The sequence below is a fragment of the Epargyreus clarus genome, unplaced genomic scaffold (assembly GCF_041222505.1).
Source record: "Epargyreus clarus isolate Ecla_fem2 unplaced genomic scaffold, WU_Ecla_fem_2.2 ptg000014l, whole genome shotgun sequence".
Lineage (NCBI taxonomy): Eukaryota > Metazoa > Arthropoda > Insecta > Lepidoptera > Hesperiidae > Epargyreus > Epargyreus clarus.
Window position 1 is genome coordinate 6,753,803 of NW_027332222.1, and position 22,127 is coordinate 6,775,929.

The 22,127-nt window shown below is 35.9% G+C and overlaps 1 protein-coding gene across 2 annotated transcripts in view; it reads left to right on the plus strand.

Annotated features, from left to right (window-relative positions):
- Sulf1 (Extracellular sulfatase Sulf1) overlaps positions 1 to 22,127 on the plus strand; it is a 129,163-nt gene that overhangs the window by 39,413 nt on the left and 67,623 nt on the right. For both annotated transcript variants that reach the window (XM_073079717.1, XM_073079718.1), the window contains exons 2-3: positions 19,367 to 20,194; positions 21,657 to 21,796. In XM_073079717.1, the coding sequence (XP_072935818.1) occupies positions 19,503 to 20,194; positions 21,657 to 21,796 (832 nt within the window). In that variant the 5' untranslated portion in view covers positions 19,367 to 19,502. The remainder of the gene's footprint in view (positions 1 to 19,366; positions 20,195 to 21,656; positions 21,797 to 22,127) is intronic.

The following is a 22,127-nucleotide window of genomic DNA, read 5'->3' on the forward strand; positions in this document are numbered from 1 at the left end:
GAATTAATATTTAGATTAAAATATGGACGACTTCCGGTAGTACTTCAAAACACTTTGTTAGTCATACCAAATAAATTATATGAATTATAATAATATTAAAATATTTATTCTAGTATTTTTAAAACAATATTTTAAATATAATGTTATTTTATTAATAGTTAAATTTATTGTAAATCACGTCACTTGTTATAACAAAACAAGTGACGTGAGAGGGTAGTTCTTAGGCTGTTTGTCACTTGAGTAGTATTTAAGTCCACGCGCTGGTAGAGCGTGGTTCATTCGCATTTAATCAGTCGTGTAAGCCGTTACTCTACCCGAATTGTAAATAAAAGTGAATATAAGTCATTCTCATATTAAAGTCGTTTCGTTCAGTTTATTAATAAAGTGCGGTAGTGGGATATCGCCGACATATACGATAGAGCGCTAAGGGTAGAAAGTACTTCTCAAGGACAAAAGTAAAAAAGAAAATTGCTTCCTTTTTACACGGACATAAATGTTTCATGAACATTATAATAAGCGCCGTAAATCTGACGTAATCCGGGTTTAGCGAATTGTTTGACAACGAACATTTAGGGGTCCGTATCCAAAGGGTAAAAACGGAACCGGTTTAACGGAACGGTTACTAAGACTCCTTTGTTTGTCCGTCTGTATGTGTGTCACAGGGCGCTATCTTCAAAACCGTAATAGATAGACACTTGAATTTGAGTATACATAACGATAGCCACTTTAACAAAAATTTTAAAAATAAGTGGAGGTCACTACAAGAAACCGCGATTTTTCGGCGTTTTAGCTTTATCTATCGAACCGTGATACTTAGATAGACAGTATACATTTTCTCAATTATACAGTATACATTTACTTCTATGTCTGCTTTTACAAATTCTAAAAATAATAATAAATGAAAATGTGGTAGCACGGAACCCTCCGTGTTCGAGTTCGACTCGCGCTTGGCCATTGTTTTGTTCTAGAGCACCATTTGAATGATTTTTGTAGAACATGAATCAGCAGTCAGATTAGTGAATAGTAATCGTATTAGATTTGACACAATTCCATTTTGTGAATTAGATCAACTTATCTAAATATATCAGTTGCAATGTAATGTTAATGTAGTAAACTAGCTGACCCGACAAACGTCGTGTTGCCATATAAATAAAAAAAATGTTAAGGGTGAACAACCCTTATCACTTAGGGGGATGAAAAATAGATGTTGGCCGATTCTCATAGATACCGGATAAGCACAAAAAATTTCATCAAAATCGGTCAAGCCGTTTCGGAGGAGTATGGCAACGAAAACTGTGACACGAGAATTTTATATATTAGATAAGGAAATAACGATAAATTTTGTACTACTTGAACAATAATTCAAAGTGAATGCTTAAGCTTGTAAAAATAATAAAAATATACTTATATGAATTGAGATTTGTCTTAGTGTAAATGTATTTTTGGTATTAATTTCTTGAAAGAGAATATAAAACAGTATTTCAATCAATTATAGGTTCATTTGACAGGTAACAAGCTTAACAATGTTTCTATATTTTAAATTTATGTTAAGTCATTGGGTTATTAATTTGTGTCATTTAATCTTAGGGTTCGTACACAAAACTGCGATGCGACGTCGCATCGCAAAAATCTGCGAGCTCCCTCGACGCATCGCAAGAACTTGCGAATTGATTCGCATCGCACAGTGGTTGTTGTTGTTGGTCACCCTGAGAGACGCTACGCCGCACGATATCGCATCGCAGCAATTCGCATCGCAATTTTCTGCGTTGCGAATTCGCATCGCGTCGCATCGCAGTTTTGTGTTCGAGCCCTTAAACAGTCTGTGGTTTATGTTGGGATGTCATAATAAAATTAATGATATGTATGATACTAGTGATGAGTAACTTTCAATTTGCGTCGCGTCGACTAATGAACGCACTGTAGTGTGCTTTAATTAGGGATGTCGATTGGACTGACTAATCAAAAAATCGAGTCATAAAATATTCGATACTAAACAATGAATTGATATAGCGAATCGAAATATGGAAATCGACGATAATTTTTTTGTTCATAGAATATAATATATTTTTGTTAATATAATATAATAATTAATAATGCTATTATTTTCTGGTTAGCACGGAAGACGGGTGAACTTTTTCACTTTCGCTGTTTTATACTCAGAGTAAAATAAATCGAATATCAAATTTACAGACATCGATATATTAGCTCTAAATTTTTCTAGATTTAATTTCAGATTTCGAATCGATTAAAAAAATCGATATTATTCTGGAACAATCCCCATCCCTAGTTTAAATTGATGTATCGCGTGTCAGATCATCGTCGCCGTACTGTTTGCGCCCTTATTTATTTGTTGCTTCCGGAGTATTAGCCTTCTTATATTTCAATTAATTATTGAGGCCAGTAGCAGGTTCTATCAAATAAATGTTGATTGAAATATTAAATTGAACAAGATGTTTTTTGCTTAATGATACTTATGCATTCGTTTCTCTAACTACTAGTTGAGGCTAAAATAAACATCAAGACAGCATAATGAAATATGATATTCTATAGTGGGTAATAATATAAGGATTTTAAATGACTATAAGTATAATATCGATATAGTGCGGGCAGAGAGTACTGCAGATGCACATATATAAACTTATTTATACGATCTAACTATAATTTGTGTAAGAATAAAATATTAGTTTTAATTTAATTTTACGTTTCAAATATAAATATATGAACATGACGCATTTATTTCACCATTTTCAGATCGTTTCAAGTTATTTGAACTGTTGTTCCCGACTATTCGATAACACGGTTAGGTTAGGCAATCAGACGGAAATCCAGTTTATCTATTACCTACCTAGTAAACCTAAAAGCCAGATATCCACGATTCCAGCCAATCTAATCTAACGATCTAGTCCAGTTCAGAATTAGTGCGGAGTCAACCCAATTTTCAGTCGTGCGCCGAATTAGAATGCGCATGGGTGCACATTTTGCGTAGAATTTAGACCTATTGTTTCTAGCCTCGTTAACGAAGTAGATCACGATAATCTTTTCATCATTTGAAAACGTAAGTGTATGTAGAACTCTTTGTGGTTCGACTCCGGCGGCACCACCGCCACACCTATTTCTACCTAATAACAGCAGTGTTAGGCGCTGCTGTGTTCCGGTTTGAAGGGTGTGGTAAGGGAGACAGACTTTTCTGAAGCGTTCCAGCTTAGTCCTCAGGGGTAGCGGCGCATCTGTGGCCGACCTCAGTTAGGAATATCTATTCCTATCTGGGGTTGATTACAGATGTCTATGTCCACGCTTTCTTCTACCCAAAAACAGTAGTGTTAAGCGCTGCTGTGTGCGCAGATGTCCATGGGCGGCCGTAGCCACCTACCATTACGTGGACTGTAACTGTGCGGACTGCTCGTCTACTACTCCTATATTACAAATAATACCAATATATAGATACATAACATGATTTTTAAGGTCCAAAAAGCAATGCGGACTAACTTGTTTAGTATTCGATTTAAGTACATAAAGATTTCCATGATTTAAATGTCAGTAGAAATAATAAAATAAAGAAAGGAATAATTGGGTTAGGTACCGAACAAAGGGATAATTTCTTAGAAAAGTTTTCGAACAATCGACAAGAAAATGGGAATTAGATTTCAGTAGACAGCTTTATCAATCTTTATCAGTCAGTAAAAGATTCACAAAGCTTTTAAAAGGAAGAAAGTTCATCGAAATGGCAAATGTGGCTGAGGTGACATACGAGCGACATGAGCGACAGTCTGAGGACTGTCGTCGATGGACGTCGATAGCTAAAAGTCGCTAAGGGCAGGCGGTGACAGTCGGTGGCATTCAAAAGTGGTCGCTGGCGACCGTCGCCGCATGTCACCAGCTACTGATTACAAAATACGATTGTTAAACGGCGATTGCACTTGATCGTCAGTCACTCACGACAGGCTGCGATAGCCGAAAACAGTTGACGACCGTCGCCGACAGTCGTTAACGACAGCTGGCGACTGCCCGACTAGCAGCGCGGGCTGTCGCTCGTGTTTCAGCTTAATATCACTTGTATGTTATTTCCCTATAACGCGAGGATTAAATCGGATCTTGCATGTAGCTAAGCGCTTAAGCGTCTAGAAACTAAAGTAGCTACAAAAAGTTCACTTGAAACACCTAAAATATCTGTATTATTACAAGTAACTAATCCTTGCTATAAACATAGCTTAACTACAAGTAACTTACTTCAAATCCTACAAACCGTCAAATAAGTCTGTCACAACGGATTTCATTTGCGTACTTATTGCATTAAACATTTCAATTGATTTCGAAACATTTTAAAACAGTTAACAATAAATTATTAATATAAGAATATTTACGAATTTAATAACTTTAAGAATCTATATGTATATGTGGTGCATATCGCCATGTACCTTTATGATTATTTGTGTGTGTATATGACGAAATAATATCCGCTCCCGTTTTACAAATGACAGTAATAAAATCGATGGTTTAAAAAGACCAATACAAAAAAGAAACATAATTATATTTACTATTATGTGTTTTACGTAAAAAGAAAGTAAATGGGTATTACTTAAGTTTACTATTTGTAATGTTTTTATACTGAAGAATGCTAAATGAAATTACAAGGTGTGCGGTGTATGTTGAATTAAAATATGGTCGGGCGTGTGTCTGCGAAAAAGTCACAATACGTGGTGAGTTTATTGCCAACTAAGTTGGTTGCAACCTTTAAATAATTCCAGATCTAGGGTTACAGTAGTGTGGTAGGATATCGTCGTTTATCTTACTTAAAACGAAAGTCTTATATCATTCATAGTTTTATCTTATAAAACATCCTGTATAGTTATAACTGTTATAGGCCTTAAAGCTTTCTACGTTTTGTTTAAATTCTTACAAAGACATAGAATCTGATCACTGGCATCAAGTGAAAAATAATTTTATACTAAAAAAATCTATTTATCGTATTCTGCTCAGAAAACCCTTTTATTTGCTAACCATATCAAAGGGGTGCATATAAAATAATTTAACCAAGTAAATTGATAAATAGATAATTATGTATATGCGCCTCGCGTAAACCTCTCACATCCTTAAAACATTTTAACTGCCAGTAAAATGCTGAAAAACGTGGTCGTTCCTATGAATTATCGGCGGTAACACTTAGTTCACATTAGTTCACATAATGCATAACCACGACACATAATAATAAATGTCGTATACATTTTATCGGTTTTCATCCTCAGAAACCATTAATCAAAATGGCACTCACCTGGGCTTGTCTCTTTAAGTGCCAATATGACCATCAAGGTTAAGCATTAACAAGTTAGACATGTAATTGCATTTATGACTTATAAATGGGTGGCATTAATCTTCTTGTATATAAGCTGCTTTGTAGCAACCCTACGAATTAAGCTTTGCAGCTGCCTTTTGTAAGTTCCTTTTGCGACATTCGTAATCGGTGTAGGGTTGCTAACCGATGTATCTTATTCTAACAAAAGAAATATTAATACTGAAGCGTTACTGTTGATAAACGAACATTCACATGAAATAAATAATTACAATCATCTACAGGTATTGTTACTTAAACCTCGATCTCCTTTAATGATGTTTCAAGACTTCTGTTTATATAATTATATGTAATATTTATTGCAATATGTTTTACCTGTCCCATTCATAAGCTTAAAGGTCAGTCTTAAAAGGTCAGTTTTTGAAAGTGCAATGTACTAGATTTGTATGGTGAATGTGTTAAATAAAATCCGCTAATTAACTGGCAAAGCCCACACTGCCCCATGCTGTATGGAACCATTTGTATCCATGCGTACCACAACGGGACACAAAAATATTACTGCTAGATAAATCATTTCTTGTATGTATGAAGGTGGTCGAACCCTATGTGGTCCAACTCCGGCGGCACCACCGCCACGCCTATTACTGCCTAATAACAGCAGTGTTAAGCGCTGCTGTGTTCTGGTTTGAACGGTGTGGTAAGGGAGACATATTTTAACGATATGTTCCAGCGTAGTCCTCAGGAGTAGCGGCCCATCTGTTGGGAACCTCAGTTACGTTGATAACAGATGTCCATGGGCGGCACTAGCCACTTACCACCAGGTGAATTGCATGTTCGTCTGCTACTCCTATATTACTAAAAAGTGACAACCCTATTTTAGCTCTAGCTATAATTTACCAGGTCTATACAGCACTCAATACAGGATACCTGTTTACAGAGAAAGCTATTGGTTTAAGTGGTAATTGACTTATTGAATACTAGCCAACAGATAATAATATTTTACAGATCGAAGCAAAGCCGTATATTGCGTCAGGCAATGTTTCTATTTTCATTCCGATTACTTGTTATGTATTTTGCGTTTTGCAGTTTACGTTCTAAGAAAGTGTAAGCATTCCTGAGTAAATGTTATTTTCGTGACACATAAACTGTTAAAATAATTATACATAGAGCAAGATCAAATTCTCGATATATTTTGCTTAAGAAAACTTTCAGTGTAATAAGAAATTACGAAAGTGAGACGAGAAATAGCATTACTGATATTGAGGACTAGATAGAAAGAAGGAAAATGGCAAGATAGGTGAGAGAGTGAAATAGAGGGAAAAGAAAAAGTGATGAAAAGTTCAAACAAAGATAGTGTGAAAAAGAGAAGAACTTTCGGCTCTCTTCTTTAATATTCTGTTTGTAAGAATGAGAAATTAATTATCGCCTGAAGAGTAAGGCCTTCATCGTTAGAAAACACCAGTGAAAAAAGTTTGCAAAGGTGTGTGAGATCTACTAATTCACACTTAGCATTTTCACTCTAAGAGAGAGATCCATATCTAGCAGTGGAATGATGGTTTAACGTACTTTATAAAGAACTAGCGACGGTTTTGTAAAATTCCGTTAACAAAACATCGTGTTTTCCACATCGTGACCGGAACATATGAATTTCCGTAATCAGACCCTGCAAAGAGCATCAAACAAACACTACACTATATTAAATTTATATAATTCCTTCCAGCAATAAATGTGGCCGCATAATTTGCATACATTTTGATATCAGCTAAAATATTGGGGTCGGTCAGCGTCAGGTATGCAAATTCTAATGTTTCTAGTTAATCATGCGCTTACTCGGTATCAACCCTTCGCATTTATTTACTCAACCCCGTATGTGTTGGTCAAAATAGGGGAGATAGTTGCTTAGTCAAATAATGACAGGGGAAGCTTTGTTCGGATAATTCGATGTATACCAATGTTTGTAATGATTTAGCGTGTATACATAGCGTGTATACATACATAGTTAGATGTTTGAAAGGTCGTAGAACCTATCTGTTCGAAGCAGGTAGAACTTCTGCGCTTTTTTTTTACCGAGCATGCAGTCCATCTGATGGTAAGTGGCTACAGCCGCTCATAGACATCTGTAATCAACCCCAGATAGGATTAGATATTCCTACCTGAGGTCGGCCACAGATGCGCCGCTACCCCTGAGGACTAAGCTGGAGCGCCTCGGAAAAGTCTGTCTCCTTTACCACACTCTTCAAACCGGAACTCAGCAGTGCCTAACACTGCCGTTATTAGGTAGAAATAAACTAAGTACTTAATACTTAATATTAAACATAAACTTAATACTCTAACTCTGATATATATGTTCGGTGTAGTTAATATTTAAGTCCTGTTCAATGTGCCTTAACTTTAACGTAAACCTCTCGAGCGGCGCTAATGAGTATTGAAAGCGTTGTCAAAACTGTTTTGTGGTAACCTCGATAAGCTTGCATGTAAATGGTCTAATGTTGTTCCGTATGTAAACTCGTTACAAAACTATTGAAGCCATTTCTATGACATTATATATTGAGTGACACGTGTTGTCTCGCGCCTAGAGTCATCATAGTAACGGAGACCTTATAAAAGTTTTTAAGATACTAAACAATAATTACCATATAACTCGTTAAAATTATATAAAAAATATGGTTAAAAAACTAAAAATCACGCTAAAATCGCATAAGGAAAATTGTTAAACCTGACGATCCTGCTGAATGGGACAAAATTATTACAATCGTGTATTGTCGTCGGTTCTTGATAAGTGTTCAAAATTTTTAATTAAGTGGCCCGTATATCATAAAGAAATGTTATCAGAGTAATAATATAATAATTTACTTAAATCCGTCCAAATCCCATTACCGACAAGGGCACTCTCCTATTGATAACAAAAATAGACACTCCAAATTGGAAAAATATAAAACATTCATTAAAAAAAAGACATCTTAAAACGTGTACATATATAACTTTATATAAACGTCGCTTATAATTAAGAGTACTCTCACCTATCCTGATCACTTAAGAATTGTACACTGCCGTGCATTGTTAGCCCCGCTGTCTGCGAATCGTGATCCACGTTGTATGAAGCCAATCAACGCTCGGTGCAGGTGCCTTACGTGCAACTTCTTTACGGTTAAACGTGAACTTTTCTTGTAGGATTTTTGTTTTATTGTACATTGTAACATACGCTGCAAAATCAATTTGAATTTATGAATTGAGAAATTTATTTTCGCATTTCTTCTGAGCGTTGTCTCTTGTTTTTTTTTAATTAAATGCATAATTAGTTTCATACTTACTCTAGCAGAATGGAATATAATATGCTCCGTGCAAATGCGCCGCGCGGTTCATCTTTAGCCATTGCAGATAAAGAAAATTAAGTAACTAACATTATTGTCGAGATCCAATTTTTTTAATTTAATGAAATATATTTTCTTAAAATAACAAAGATTATTTCTTGCCTTCTTTTTCTTTTATTGGTTACTTTGTACATTAATGAATAGGATCCTGACATTGTTTTCAAATTGTCTGAAATTGGATGAAAGCCTTGCCTCCAATCTTAAATGCATATCAGTTTCGTTAATGTAAAAGGCGAGGGAAAGTAGGTATAAAAATCTTTTCTTCGTAAAGAGCTTTGACGGAATCAACTGAACCTTAAAGCCCTTACCACGAACTCCGGCATGACCTTGCTCGCACACGAACTCGACGAACGATAAAAACTACGGCTAAATTGCTCATTATTGAGTGAGCAGTGACTTGTCATCAGACATTCCCCTTCTTACTGACTGTACACACTGTACAGAACTGTGTACACGACTGTACACAATTCATAGTGAGACTAAAATATAAAATGGTATTATAGTAAAACTATTGTGCCAAATTATTGCCAACGAAAAAATATTAGAATGTGACGGTGTTAGTTCAAATTTAGGTCTAAAACATTAAAAAAATCTCATATTTAGATGTTTAACATACGCTAAGGTAAAAAAAAATCTAATTTAGTCCTTGTATATTAAAGTCAGCAGTAAATAGCAATAAAAGCTCTCCTATAAGCTTTTAAAAGTAAGTTTAAAAGTAAAGAAAATATTATTTCTTTTAAGTTATAATCAAAATAATAATTTATTATTTATTATGTACAAAAAACCTGTATAAGGACACTCAACAAAAATAATAATAAAAAGACGAAACGAAAGTAAGTTGCTTTCTATGAGAGAGCGAGACAGACAGAGAAACACGCGCACGCCGCACGGCTTACAACTATAGCAATAGCAAAAGTGTCGTGAGGATTTTTCGTGACGCTCGCCTAGTCCCCTTACCCAGCGTACCGCGCGATAAGGAACGTTCCAAAAATAATACAAATTGGAAGTCCTAACGGTTTATTGCATTGAAGTGAAGCTAATTTAAACTTGGACGCGGGGCATTCTTACTTAGTCATGGCAACTATCTGACCTCAAATAAAACTTGAAACCCGTAAACGTATTGACAAAGGCAGTTATCGCATAGTTCTTACGTATGTCAAACATATCGTTGAATGCATGTACTCGTATGTCGTAAGGATTTTTATTGAGTCGTAAAATTTAATGATTCATTTCAATACTGCTTGACATTGTTACGTGTTGTGACATCTTTTGTTTAAGATAAATAAACCATACTGTGTTAACAACGAGTTATTTGATGGTATAAAGTGTCTTTGAAGCGACATACTCGTATCTACTATTGTAATAGTAGAATAACTTCAAAAATTACACAGGATGTTTAGCATAGTAGTGTTGTTACCTTCGATCACTAATAAGAACTTAGTGATTAACTAATTCTTATTAGTGATCGAAAGTTGTTACAATGTTTCTGTCGAAATATTTTCCGTGTTTTTGAAAAGCAAAAACATGCATGCATACGCAACTTTAATCAATTTTGGTAGAATTGGATTCTTAACTTCTACATCGTGGTTCAAAAAATCGTGGTTCACTGGATTAGAAAATATTTGAAGGCTGAACAAAACAATACATGCAAAGCTTTCCAAATTAGTTTTTGAAGTTTACATCATTGTGTGATAAGGGGGGTTACTTCCCTTCAAGTGGATTGCAAGTTTTTATTTTTTATATATATTAACGATTATACTAAAAAGCTAAAGATAATGCAATCCTCCAGATTCAATTGCAGCTAATATGTGTATATCTATAATTAACCCTAGATCGAATTTAATCTCTACGGTTGTATATATGCCTTTTCCTCACCACACCTCACCTCACTCTTTTTAGCCAAAAGACAGCACCGTGTAACATTGCCACAGAGAGGTCTGACGATAGGGCCTCCACACTCGAACCCGTAGTTCTACCATCCTTAAAATGTCTCTTACCCGCTTCCTCAAAAAAAAAAAACATTTTCGAACTCATTTGCGGAGTCTTGTTTAAATAGTAGGATCCTACGGATGTGATTGCCGGAAGGCTGTTATCGTTAACGAACGCAGTAAAACGAGTGCACTTAAACGAAATGAGGCTTAAATTAAGGAGGCGATAGTTACCAGAGGAATAATGAGCTCTTCCGAGTGGCGATATTAAAAAATTCTTGTCCTTTTCGCCGGTTTTGTCTCAAGTTCTAACTTTGCATAATGAAGTGGTAATGGTAAGCACTGCCTTCATATCAAATAAAATATTATAATCACAAGAAACACGGCTCCTTCAAAATAATTAACTGAAAAGAGAGAAACGAGTAGGTACCTACTTGCATTAGTAATAAAATTAATACACGGAAATATTATTTTAAGGTGTAGGCGAAGATAATCAACCATTGATTTAATTGCTGAAAAACAACCAGAAGTACGTAAGTGTCGTAATGATATTGATGACCCAAAAATGAAGATGTTGATAAATATCTGTTGGGTATACAATTCGCCTATTTGTGGACTCCGAGAATCGATTTTAAGTTTCCACAACCGTGGAATTTGGAGCGAGAAAATTATCAGTTATTTTTCACGTAAAATTAACAAAAATGTTTCTGCGCTTTTCAGTTGAAATTTTTACTAAAAGCACGAGTTTATAGGAACCTATACGTATACCTATACTTTTGTATGATCACGTCCTCACAGTTTCTCTTCGGGCGATAATTGTCACGCCTTGCGGGCTATAGACTATTAAGTTCGAGTAGGTATGGCCCTGGATTGTTCCTTATAAAGGAAACGTATGATATTGCTGTTTTATTGCCAATAAAAAGTTGATATAAGTACTCTTACGGTCGTAAAATTACCAAGGAACTGTGATGACCATAGGCAAGATAGCGGTAAACGATAAACAATACCTAGTATGAAATGAATTATAAAATTACAGATTCACTAGATCACGAAACACCTATAGCTGAACAATTTTGATAGGTAATAACTGCAGTGTTAGGCGTGTTCCGTTTTGAAGGATGTGGTAAAGGAGACAGACTTTTCCGAGACGTTCCAGCTTAGTCCTCAGGGATAGCGGCGCATCTGTGGCTGACCTCAGGTAGGAATATCTGATCCTATCTGGGGTTGATTACAGATGTCCATGGGCGGCAGTAGCCACTTACCATGAGGTGGACTGCATGCTCGTCTGCTACATCTATATTATAAAAAAAGGTTTATCAAAGTTTACCAAAAAGATAATTTTGAAAATTCAATCAGAGCGAAGAAGTTGAGGAGGATTGGTTCGAACCAGAACGCCAAATTTTTCATTAGAATTTATTTGGCTTCTTCGTTTATGTTACAAGGTTGTGGTTAAAAATCTTACCATATTGCAAAGATCATTAGATCTTGTCGGACACTTTGGGTTATTAAAAAGTAATGTCAGTAATCTTGGATATTAGAACGTGGTACGGTTTTCTTCTGACTAGCTTCTCAGTTATCGAAGGGCGAAGATAAGTGTAACGGCTCCTCGTTTACTCGTCACCAGTCGTCAGTGGTACAAATGCCGAAACCTCTGCATTCCGAAGTGAGTAATTGCCTCAAATAACCGTTCTCCGATTTGAAAATTAATGGCGAAGAATAAAGTTTGTTTCCCGAAACCATTAGGGAGATTTACATAAAGCTTCCGCAGAAACTGGGCAAAACTTCGCGGAATGGGTGATTAACTTTTAATTTATAAGGGTTCATTACGGGTACCATTGTTACAACAAACCAGGAGAGAATCACCCACGTCCAATATTTTGAACTGAGTTACACAAATGCGGTCTATTTTAAGGTAATTAGGTATTTGAACTTTGTCTGGCTTTTCGCTGGGTATTTTATTGCTTCATGTATATGTACAAAATATAAACAAACTTGTTCGAGCTTCAAATATTCCTACATATTAATATTTATTCAGAACTTACCGTTAATGCTATTATCAGGAGCAGTAACCATATTAATTACCCATCAAGTATGTAAATTCATTTTTTTTCTTTGAGTTTATAACTTTTATCCTCTTTGGCCAGAATCATTAGCTACTGCGCTTAATTTTAGCGATTATTTTTTTATTAGCCCTAATTTTGAGAAAAGACCAGTGCCCAGCCAAGAAACCACTATCAATCAATGATAATTATTAATAATTAATAAGCTCCACACATAACATTCGTAAAACAAAAACATCCCATGTTTCAAAAGAAGTTTGTTTCATAGTTTTCACCACCTAATATAATTGTGAATTTTACGGAGTACGAATATAAATTAAGCATGTTATTGTAACAAGTAATATATTAATAAGTATATCGTGCGTTCCTACAATGTTAATAGAAAGTTGCGTGCCGTCTAAACTATAGGAATTGCATGCGTGAAATTGTTTACATAAATAAAATAGGTTTGTTTAAGAACACCGTTTGTGGCACTGAACTGTAAAGGAAGTATTAGAACGTAATAGATATATTATTATACTTGTTTTCATATAATAAACTTCCTTGTTTAATATTTCCAATAAGTGGGTGTTTAGTAGAAAGTTTGTACTTAAACATAACTACGTTATTTTCGGAACTAAACATGGATATACTTGCAAATGTATATTTACGTAATTGATGTTTTGAGTTAAAGTGTAACATTATAGAAGCTAACTATAAAACAGTTCGCAAGGATAAAATAAATATTAATATATTCAGAAAGTTAGAATAAGTACCTTAGAAGATAGAAGAAGATAGGATACCTTAGTTTTTTAGTATATCGGAGCAGCAGACGCACTTGCAGTTCACCTGGCGATAAGTGGTGACTGCCCCCTATGAACATCTGAAATCGACCCTAGATAAGATTAGATTACTTGATGTCGGCCACAGATGCGCCAATACCCCTGAAGACTAAACTGAAATGCCTGGAAAAAATGACATAGGGCTCTTCAAAAAAGGTGCGAAAAGAATTCTCCTTGCATTAACGATTGCGATGCATTAACGACTCCTCTGGTGTTGCAAATGTTCATAGGCGACGTTGACTACTTTCCATCAGGTAGCACGTGTGCAATATCGTTAGGCTCAAATATATATAAAAAGATATAAAAAAATATGTCCCCCTTTACATAGTTTCCAACCATATGTGCTCAACACTACTATTGTTAGGCAGAATTAGTTGTGGCGGTTGTGCTGCCGAAGACAAACTACCTACTTTTTTACCTTTCATGTCATTCCATGAAAAAGCTCTACGAAACACAATAACGTTTCCATTTAATCTGCAATCATGTATCAGCGGTAGCAGCGATCCATTTCATCCTTTTCCATTGATGTTCGTATTTATCAACTTGTTGGGTATAGCAATGTCGGCATCGATCACGACTACCCCTACTACTACCCCTATCAATTACAACGCATGAGAACCAGAGGCCAGCTCCGGATACCCTATTCTGTTATGTAATAAATCTTACTTTTTTAGTACTCTGAATGTTCTCTATGTATATTCTTTAAACATTAACACTTACCAAGGGTGGTGCAATTTAGTCAGTAGATAGTAGTCATATTCTAAAATAAGAAAAAACCTGTGGATTCATAAAATATTTTCTTAGACTTCTAGACATTTAGTTTAATGATATAGCTATTATGACTATGATTTCAAAACAGTTGTTAATTTTATTATCACTTAGTTACGTACATTTAAATTTGTGGTACCACGTTAAATAAATCCTTAGGAGGAAAATGAAACAAAATTATTAAAATCGTGTATTGTCATCGGTTTTTGATAATTGTTCAAAATTTTGAAATAATCTGACCGTTCCAATATGGTAAAAATTGAGTTCAAAGATTCCGATACCCAGATACGAGTACATACTTACAGGTCAAAGTAATAAAAGCGTGGTAAAATCACTGTTCATTTTAAAATATTTTGATTTTATTACTCTTATAATCTTATTGAAGCTAGAATGACGTCTTTCCATTTACCTTCAGAGGAGCACGCTATAGCAACATTATGTCATTATTTATCTACTTTATAATGTCTTACCATAGAATTATAAAAATATTAACAATATCATCTCAGATTTTATTTATTCGTCGTAATTATGCTTTACATAATTTTCAACATCAACGTCAACATTATGGAGAAATATGAAGAAATTACTATTAATAATTACTTACTTTCAATTTATTGGCTCCTAAACCAAATAGATCCAGCATCTATCAAACAGTTATGGGTAACCCCTACCAATTACGAATAACCCTCAATGAACGATAAATCAAATTATATCTCCTCTAATCTATAGTGCGATAGAAGTCAATCGAACAGAGACGTACTAATTAGGGGTAGTAGAGATAGATAGAAAGATGGAGGAAGACCTTGAGGTATGGAAGTTAATTTAAGTAGCATGAATATAAAATGTAAAAAAAATACTTCAGCTATATTAAATCAATAGTCCAACGACACCTTATTATGTTAAAATCCATCAAGCAGCTGCCACCTGCAGGACAAAAACTGCAGAATATGCGAAAAATGATACGAGTACAAAAATGATACGAGTAAAAAGCAGTGATAGCCTAGTGGTTAAGAAACGCTGCCTCTCGATCGAGGGGTCCGAGGTTCAAATCCCAGGCACGCACCTCTGATTTTCAAATTTATGTGCGTTTTAAAAATTAATTATCACTTGCTTAAACGGTGAAGGAAAACATCGTGAGGAAACCTGCATACCTAAGAGATTTATAAAAAAAAATCTTAAAGGTATGTGAAGTCTACCAATACGCACTTGGCCAGCGCGGTGGACTATGGCCTAATCCTTCTCATTCTGAGAGGAGACCCGTGCCCAGCAGTGGGACAGTAATGGGTTGATGATGATGATGATGGATACGAGTACATACGAGTACAAACATACACAAACAAGTATGATGGAAACACATTATCCGTTGCACTCGGATAAAAACACATTTTTATTACTACCACTATAAAATTTACTCATGCAGTTAGTTATTTACAATGTTGTCACATTGTGTAGTAGTCGGTAGTGCCATCAATCGCGGGCCCCATAAATCAAGATCAGTGGCAACCGGCCGTGCCACGCGTGCCTCGAATACTGCGCCGGCGTGAAATTAGTTGTAGTCTAAACACAGATACGGTTTTTTTTAAACAGATTAATGGTTTCATAGTCTCATTTTTGATTTGCAAAAAGCCATTATTGTAACCGTTATAAAATAAAGGTAACTGTAAGAAAATGAATTTATAACATCTATTGTAAGTAAAAATTTGTATCTTTCGCTGCGATATTTAATGGAACTAGATAATTATTATTAAAAGAAAAAATCCTACTGCTTGAAATATAGCCTATGTAAATTCCAAAATTTAGACGAGTCCAACTACACCTCATTATGATAAAATCCATCAAGTTTTTAGGCTGCATTGTGTGAAAGAATGACACGTACAAACATAATATGTAAATAGTTGTACATACGCTCGAAAAACAGGGTTTTAATTACAACTACTATAAAATTTTACTCATGCAGTTAGTTATTTACAATGTTGTCACATTGTGTAGTAGTCGGTAGTGCCATCAATCGCGGGCCCCATAAATCAAGATCAGTGGCAACCGGCCGTGCCACGCGTGCCTCGAATACTGCGCCGGCGTGAAATTAGTTGTAGTCTAAACACAAAGATACGATTCCCTTAAACAGATTAATGGTCTCACTTTTGATTCGCAACAAGCCATTATTCTATACAATATGAAATTATGGTTTATGTAAAACGTCTCGTATTTTTACGATTACTATTTGTGGGAAAAATAATACGAAAATTGCGTAAGTTATTTGTACTTTCACGCTGGAACGCCTCGGAAAAGCATGTCTCCCTTACCACACCCTCCAAACCAGAACTCAGGCTTCCTCAGGGGTAGCGGCGCATTTGTGGCCGACCACAGGTAGGAATGTCTAATCATATCTGGGGTCGATTGGCAGTCGCCACTTACCATTAGGTGGACTGCATGCTCGTCTGGTACTAGGAGTACCAGACGAGCATGCAGTGTTATAAAAATATATAAATACAATAGTGTTATCATCTTTAAGTTTTCATTTATTTTATTTAACCTTAGAATCGATTAGCTGTGAAAAAGTGAATCACTTAACAATTGCACCTTGATACTAGACCGTGACTAATTAATGTAATGTTCTGACTATTGGCATCAATAGCGGTCGCCCCCATCAATCGGAGCACATAAATCAAGATCAGTCGCAAGCACGCCCGTTTAGCTGGTACGCACTCCTTAAATACCAGTATTGAACTGATTGCGGCTGGGAATATCATTAGATCCAATTAGTTGCAGTGTAAACATACAGAAATAGGTTTAGTTAAGTTAATTTTTGATTAAGTTTTTTAAACAGAATGGTATGATGAATTTATATTATATACTTCATTGGAGTCTCCAATTGTCCTCTTTTTAACGGCCTTTTGGGGTATTTTTTTTTTATAACTATGACAATGTTGGTGTAAAATGTAAGCTTTTATTTTGGTTACAAAAAACGAAATGACTTAACAATTGCATGCCAATACTGTGACTGATGCTGACTGTGGCTAATTAATGTAGTGTTCTGACTATTGGTGTCGATAGTGGTCGCCCCCATCAATCACAGAACATAAATCAAGATCAGTCGCAAGCACGCCCGTTAAGCTGGTACGCGCTTCTTAAATATCAATATTGAACTGATTGTGGCTGAGAATATCATAAGATCAGGGGTCGCCAATTAGATGTTGTTTTCTAAAAAAGTTACGGACAGCTGCAACTTTGGTTTGCTATAAGATTCTTTTAAGAATTGGGTTAAATTTAAATGAGTTCTTCTAAAAAAAATGTATTCCTCTTTCTAAAGTGACAATGTTACCACATTTTAAGCCATTTTTCAATCTCAAATTCCATTCTCTGTGTGTTTTTGACCTAGTTGGACATCTTGTATGCGTCTCCTTTACCACACCCTTTAAACACTAATACAGCAGCTCTTAACACTATTAATATGAGGCCGATTTGGCAGTGGTGCCTCCAGAGTAAAACCACTAAAAGTTCTATCATATTTGAAGTTCAAATTTTTAATATTTTAATACCTTTGAAGGTGGTAGAACCCTTTGTGGTTCGACTCCGGCGGCGCCACTGCCACACCTATTTCTACCTAATAACAGCAGTGTTAGGCGCTGCTGTGTTCCGGTTTGAAGGGTGTGGTAAGGGAGACAGACTTTTCCGAGGCATTCCAGCTTAGTCCTCAGGGGTAGCGGCGCATCTGTAACCGACCTCAGGTAGGAATATCTAATCCTATCTGAGGTTGATTACAGATGTCCATGGGTGGCAGGAGCCACTTACCATCAGGTGGACTGCATGCTCGTCTTCTACTCCTATATCATAAAAAAAAAACCTAATGAAAGAAGGCTTAGTAAACACATGTAATATAATAAAAGCTTGTAATTAAGCGATCTCTTTAATGTAATTGATGTAGTATAGACATATATGCCTATATACCGCCACCACCAATTCTACAACCAAAAATATGGTTCCTCACAACGAATCCGTTTTGTTTCCCATTTTTACGATTTTCGCATCCATTTTATCTAACATGTGTCTAATGGTTTATCCGTAACCAATTTCGCAATAACAGTAATTGTATTAATTTGTTCCGATAAAAATCTTGTAGCTATTTGCTACGTTTTTATATTGAAAAATTGTTTGCCTCAATGATTATTTATGTTCCCTCGATTTTATCTTGGTATTTAATATTTATGATCTTCAACCATTCGATAGTAAATTCCATCCAATAAAAAGTTATGTAGGTTGAGTTGTGATGGAGTATGATGCAGTCGTAAACCAGAGTACTACAGTCAATATAAATGATACGTACACTTTCTATAATGATTGAAGTTGAAGTTCTTTTGGAGTGTTTGGGAAAAATGATGGGATTTCTTTTTATGAAACTGGCAAATAGAAATAAAATCATAAAGGTGACTAATACTTTGCAAAAGCTTTTATATTTTTAGGTAAAATTATGATATCTTACGTAGAGTGTCGTGAAATGTCGTTTTATAATATTTTTGGTAAATAAATTGGAACACCTTTAGTAAGATCAAAATAATATGCTTGTAAGACCATCTCTCTCTTATCACTTCCTTCGAACCAGAACACTGCATACATCTTTAAAACTAAAGTTCCAACCTACGAGTATAATCATTATTCTATTTTTACTTTGAACATTATGTTTATAACAAAAAATGTACCAAAGTACAACATGCACTGGAAAAATAAAAGTACAAAAGTATATTAAATATTTTAATTAAAATTTCAACTCTTCTGCAAGAGTATTAAGTTACATAACATATTAAATCCGAACCTCTAGAGAGTTTAAAAACCGAAAATTCTTTTATTTTCAAAAAAATATTTTAATCATAATATTCTCATTAGAGAAATACGAGTATCATAGACATGTAAGCCTTTGGAATTCCATATAAACATCTTATTTATCATTTCGTTTCAAAATAATCCAGGCTTGGGTACTTTAATCCATATCGGTACAATTTCGCTGAAAGCATCTCCTATTCGACTTTCACGTGGACTACCGTAAAATGTAGCGTTATTTAATGTTATTACGTCACATTTCAATATGTAATTCAATCACATTTCGTTTTAAAAATTCTTTTTAAAATTGTTGCAGACGGTGATACAAAATGGCACGTCGATTAGCGAGGAATATGTGGTCTTTAAAGGTCATAATAACATGAAGTCCACTTGTTAACAGACTAAGAACAACTTGTACAAGTACTAAACTGTGAGAAGAAAATCAGATAAACATGAATTTTAAAATCATACCATTTCTTCTGACGTGGAACTTTTTAATCATATCAGCTAAGAGAGAGTCTATCGAAGATGAGGAGTCAGTGAGAGCTCGAGAGATACGGAATAAGGAGAACAACAGAAACAGGACGACATTTAACGGCACCCTGACAGCTGACGTTCCGGAGAGGAGATATTTGAGGCACAGGAACAGTTCAAGGTACCGAGCGGATCGGTTACGATTTTGGGAACGGGAGCACGAAGTGAAACGCGATCGCAGGAAGGGATCTGACGGACACTCGTCCGATGAATATTACAGCGTTTTCAACCGAACTGATCAATACACCGCAAGGGACGAAAAACGTAAAAGCGAAAAGCACTGGAATAAAAGTAGCGTGGAAAAAAATGTTTCTGATAGAAGGAAGCCACTCAATCAAAGTAAAATGTCAGAGCGCCCGCGTCCGATGCCGGTGAGGGAAAATACAACTAGGTTAAAGGTTAAAATGGCGAATAAATGGCAAAGTGGTGGTTACATTCCGTACCCACAGCCGAGGGAGAAGAAACCGAATATTATTCTGATTCTGACGGACGATCAGGACGTTGAACTGGGCAGTTTAAATTTCATGCCGCGAACAATGAAAGCCATCAGAAGCGCCGGAGCGGAGTTCCGACACGCGTACACTACAACGCCGATGTGCTGTCCATCCAGGTAAAATATCCTTTCAATTTTAAAGTAATTACTTTTCGGTCAAATTGCCTTTTACTCTGCAGTTTTAAGTAATTGCATGTATTCAGTAGTAACGAGTACGAATAAATAATTCGTTGAAATATATTTGCTGTGAAAGTTCCGTGCCTACAACCATTTCTCCTTCTATTATAATTATTGTTCCTCTGTTGGTATTTTGATTTGACGGGTGTTCTAAATTTTAAAAACTATTATGAAACTAAATTATGACTGCCGTATATATTGAAGAATTTTAATAACTTGCTATGGCTAAGTGCCTACTTTACTAATCTGGTTATGGGTACAAAAATAATATCTCTAGCAAAAAATAGTAAAATAGATTCGCCAAGTACGTAAGGCCTTTGGCTCAAATTCCCGTTTAGCTATAAATGCCCTTCAGTACACCAAATGTTTTGCATTAAAATCATATCACAATGTTTGCATTTCAATGCACAATTACCATATCTGCAATTCCCGGATTACTGTTAGGTTTCTTTCTCACGCTATGTACTGTAATGGGATGTTTTATTCATAATGTAATCCAAACAGCTCAGATCCAGGATCCTGTAGGAATGTGTGTGAATTTAAAGATGGGAGAATTCTTCATGGTTCGACTCTGGAGATACCAGCTTAATATCTATTTCCGTCTTTTGACAACACTGATAAGCGTTGCTTTTATTCTAGTCTGCAGAGTGTGACAAGTTGCTGACTACTTAGACAGGGACAAACTTAGGGCGCGAGGCGTTCCATCTTAGTTTGAGACACTTATATACACTTATATTTTAACTTAGTCCTTATTAGTAGTAGCAACGCAACGAATTTTGTGGCCGTTTTAAAGCAGTACTCTGATTGCATCCGGGGGTTGGTTATAAATGTGCATGGGCAGCAGTTTTTTATCTATAATACAGGAGTGGCATACGAGCATGTAGTCCATCTGATGGTAAGTGTACTGTCGCCCATGGAAATCTGTAATCAAGCCCAGATAAGATTAGTTTCCTACCTTAGTTCGGTCACATATGAAGAAGCTGGAATGCCTCGGAAGAGTATGTTTCCTTTACGACAACCTTCAAACCAGAACACAACGGCGCTAACCACTGCAGCTGAGTCGTACCACAGAGGGTTCTATCACTTTTAAATTGTCCCTTAGCTTGAAGGCTAGCTGCTTCTAATTATGGCATGATCACCTTCTGCGACGCCGCGGCCGTACTTAGCGGTCCCCGGCGAGGTATCCCTGTAGTGCCGGGACAAGAATAGGGCTACGGTATCCCCTGCTTGTCGTAAGAGGCGAGTAAAGGGGGCTTCTGGGGTCGTGGGTGGCAAGAGTGGGAGTGGGGGGGGGGGGGGGGGGGAGGGTTTAGTGCGGTAAGAGTCCCACATAACCCTGTGTCGTAAAAAAAAGAAGCTGCTTTTTTAATTATAAATAATCTAACTAACGCTTGTATTCCAGGAGTTCCTTGTTGACCGGCGTGTACGTCCACAACCACAACGTGTACACGAACAACGACAACTGCTCGTCGCCGATGTGGCAGGCCACACACGAGACGAACACCTTCGCGACGTACCTCTCCAACGCTGGATACCGGACTGGTAAGTGTATATTCCATATAAGGCTTAAGGTATGTTTATTTATAGGGAGCTTAGATTAAAGATTAGCTTTAGTTAGGAAAAAGTTTATTGTGTTTCCGTTATTTTAAATTGATTTTAAAGAAGGAGGTTCTGATTTGACCGCTATGTATGTCCGCGATTTTTCAGAAAGTACTGATCCAATTTGGATGGGACGTTTTTTGTATATCGTATATTAAGTATTGTGATGAAATCTTAATAATCAACTATTCGACTGCTCATTTAATTGTGTATTGAAGACACTTAATATGTAAACTCGAAAATGTAGTATTCAGCATCAACGGCAGTCTTATTT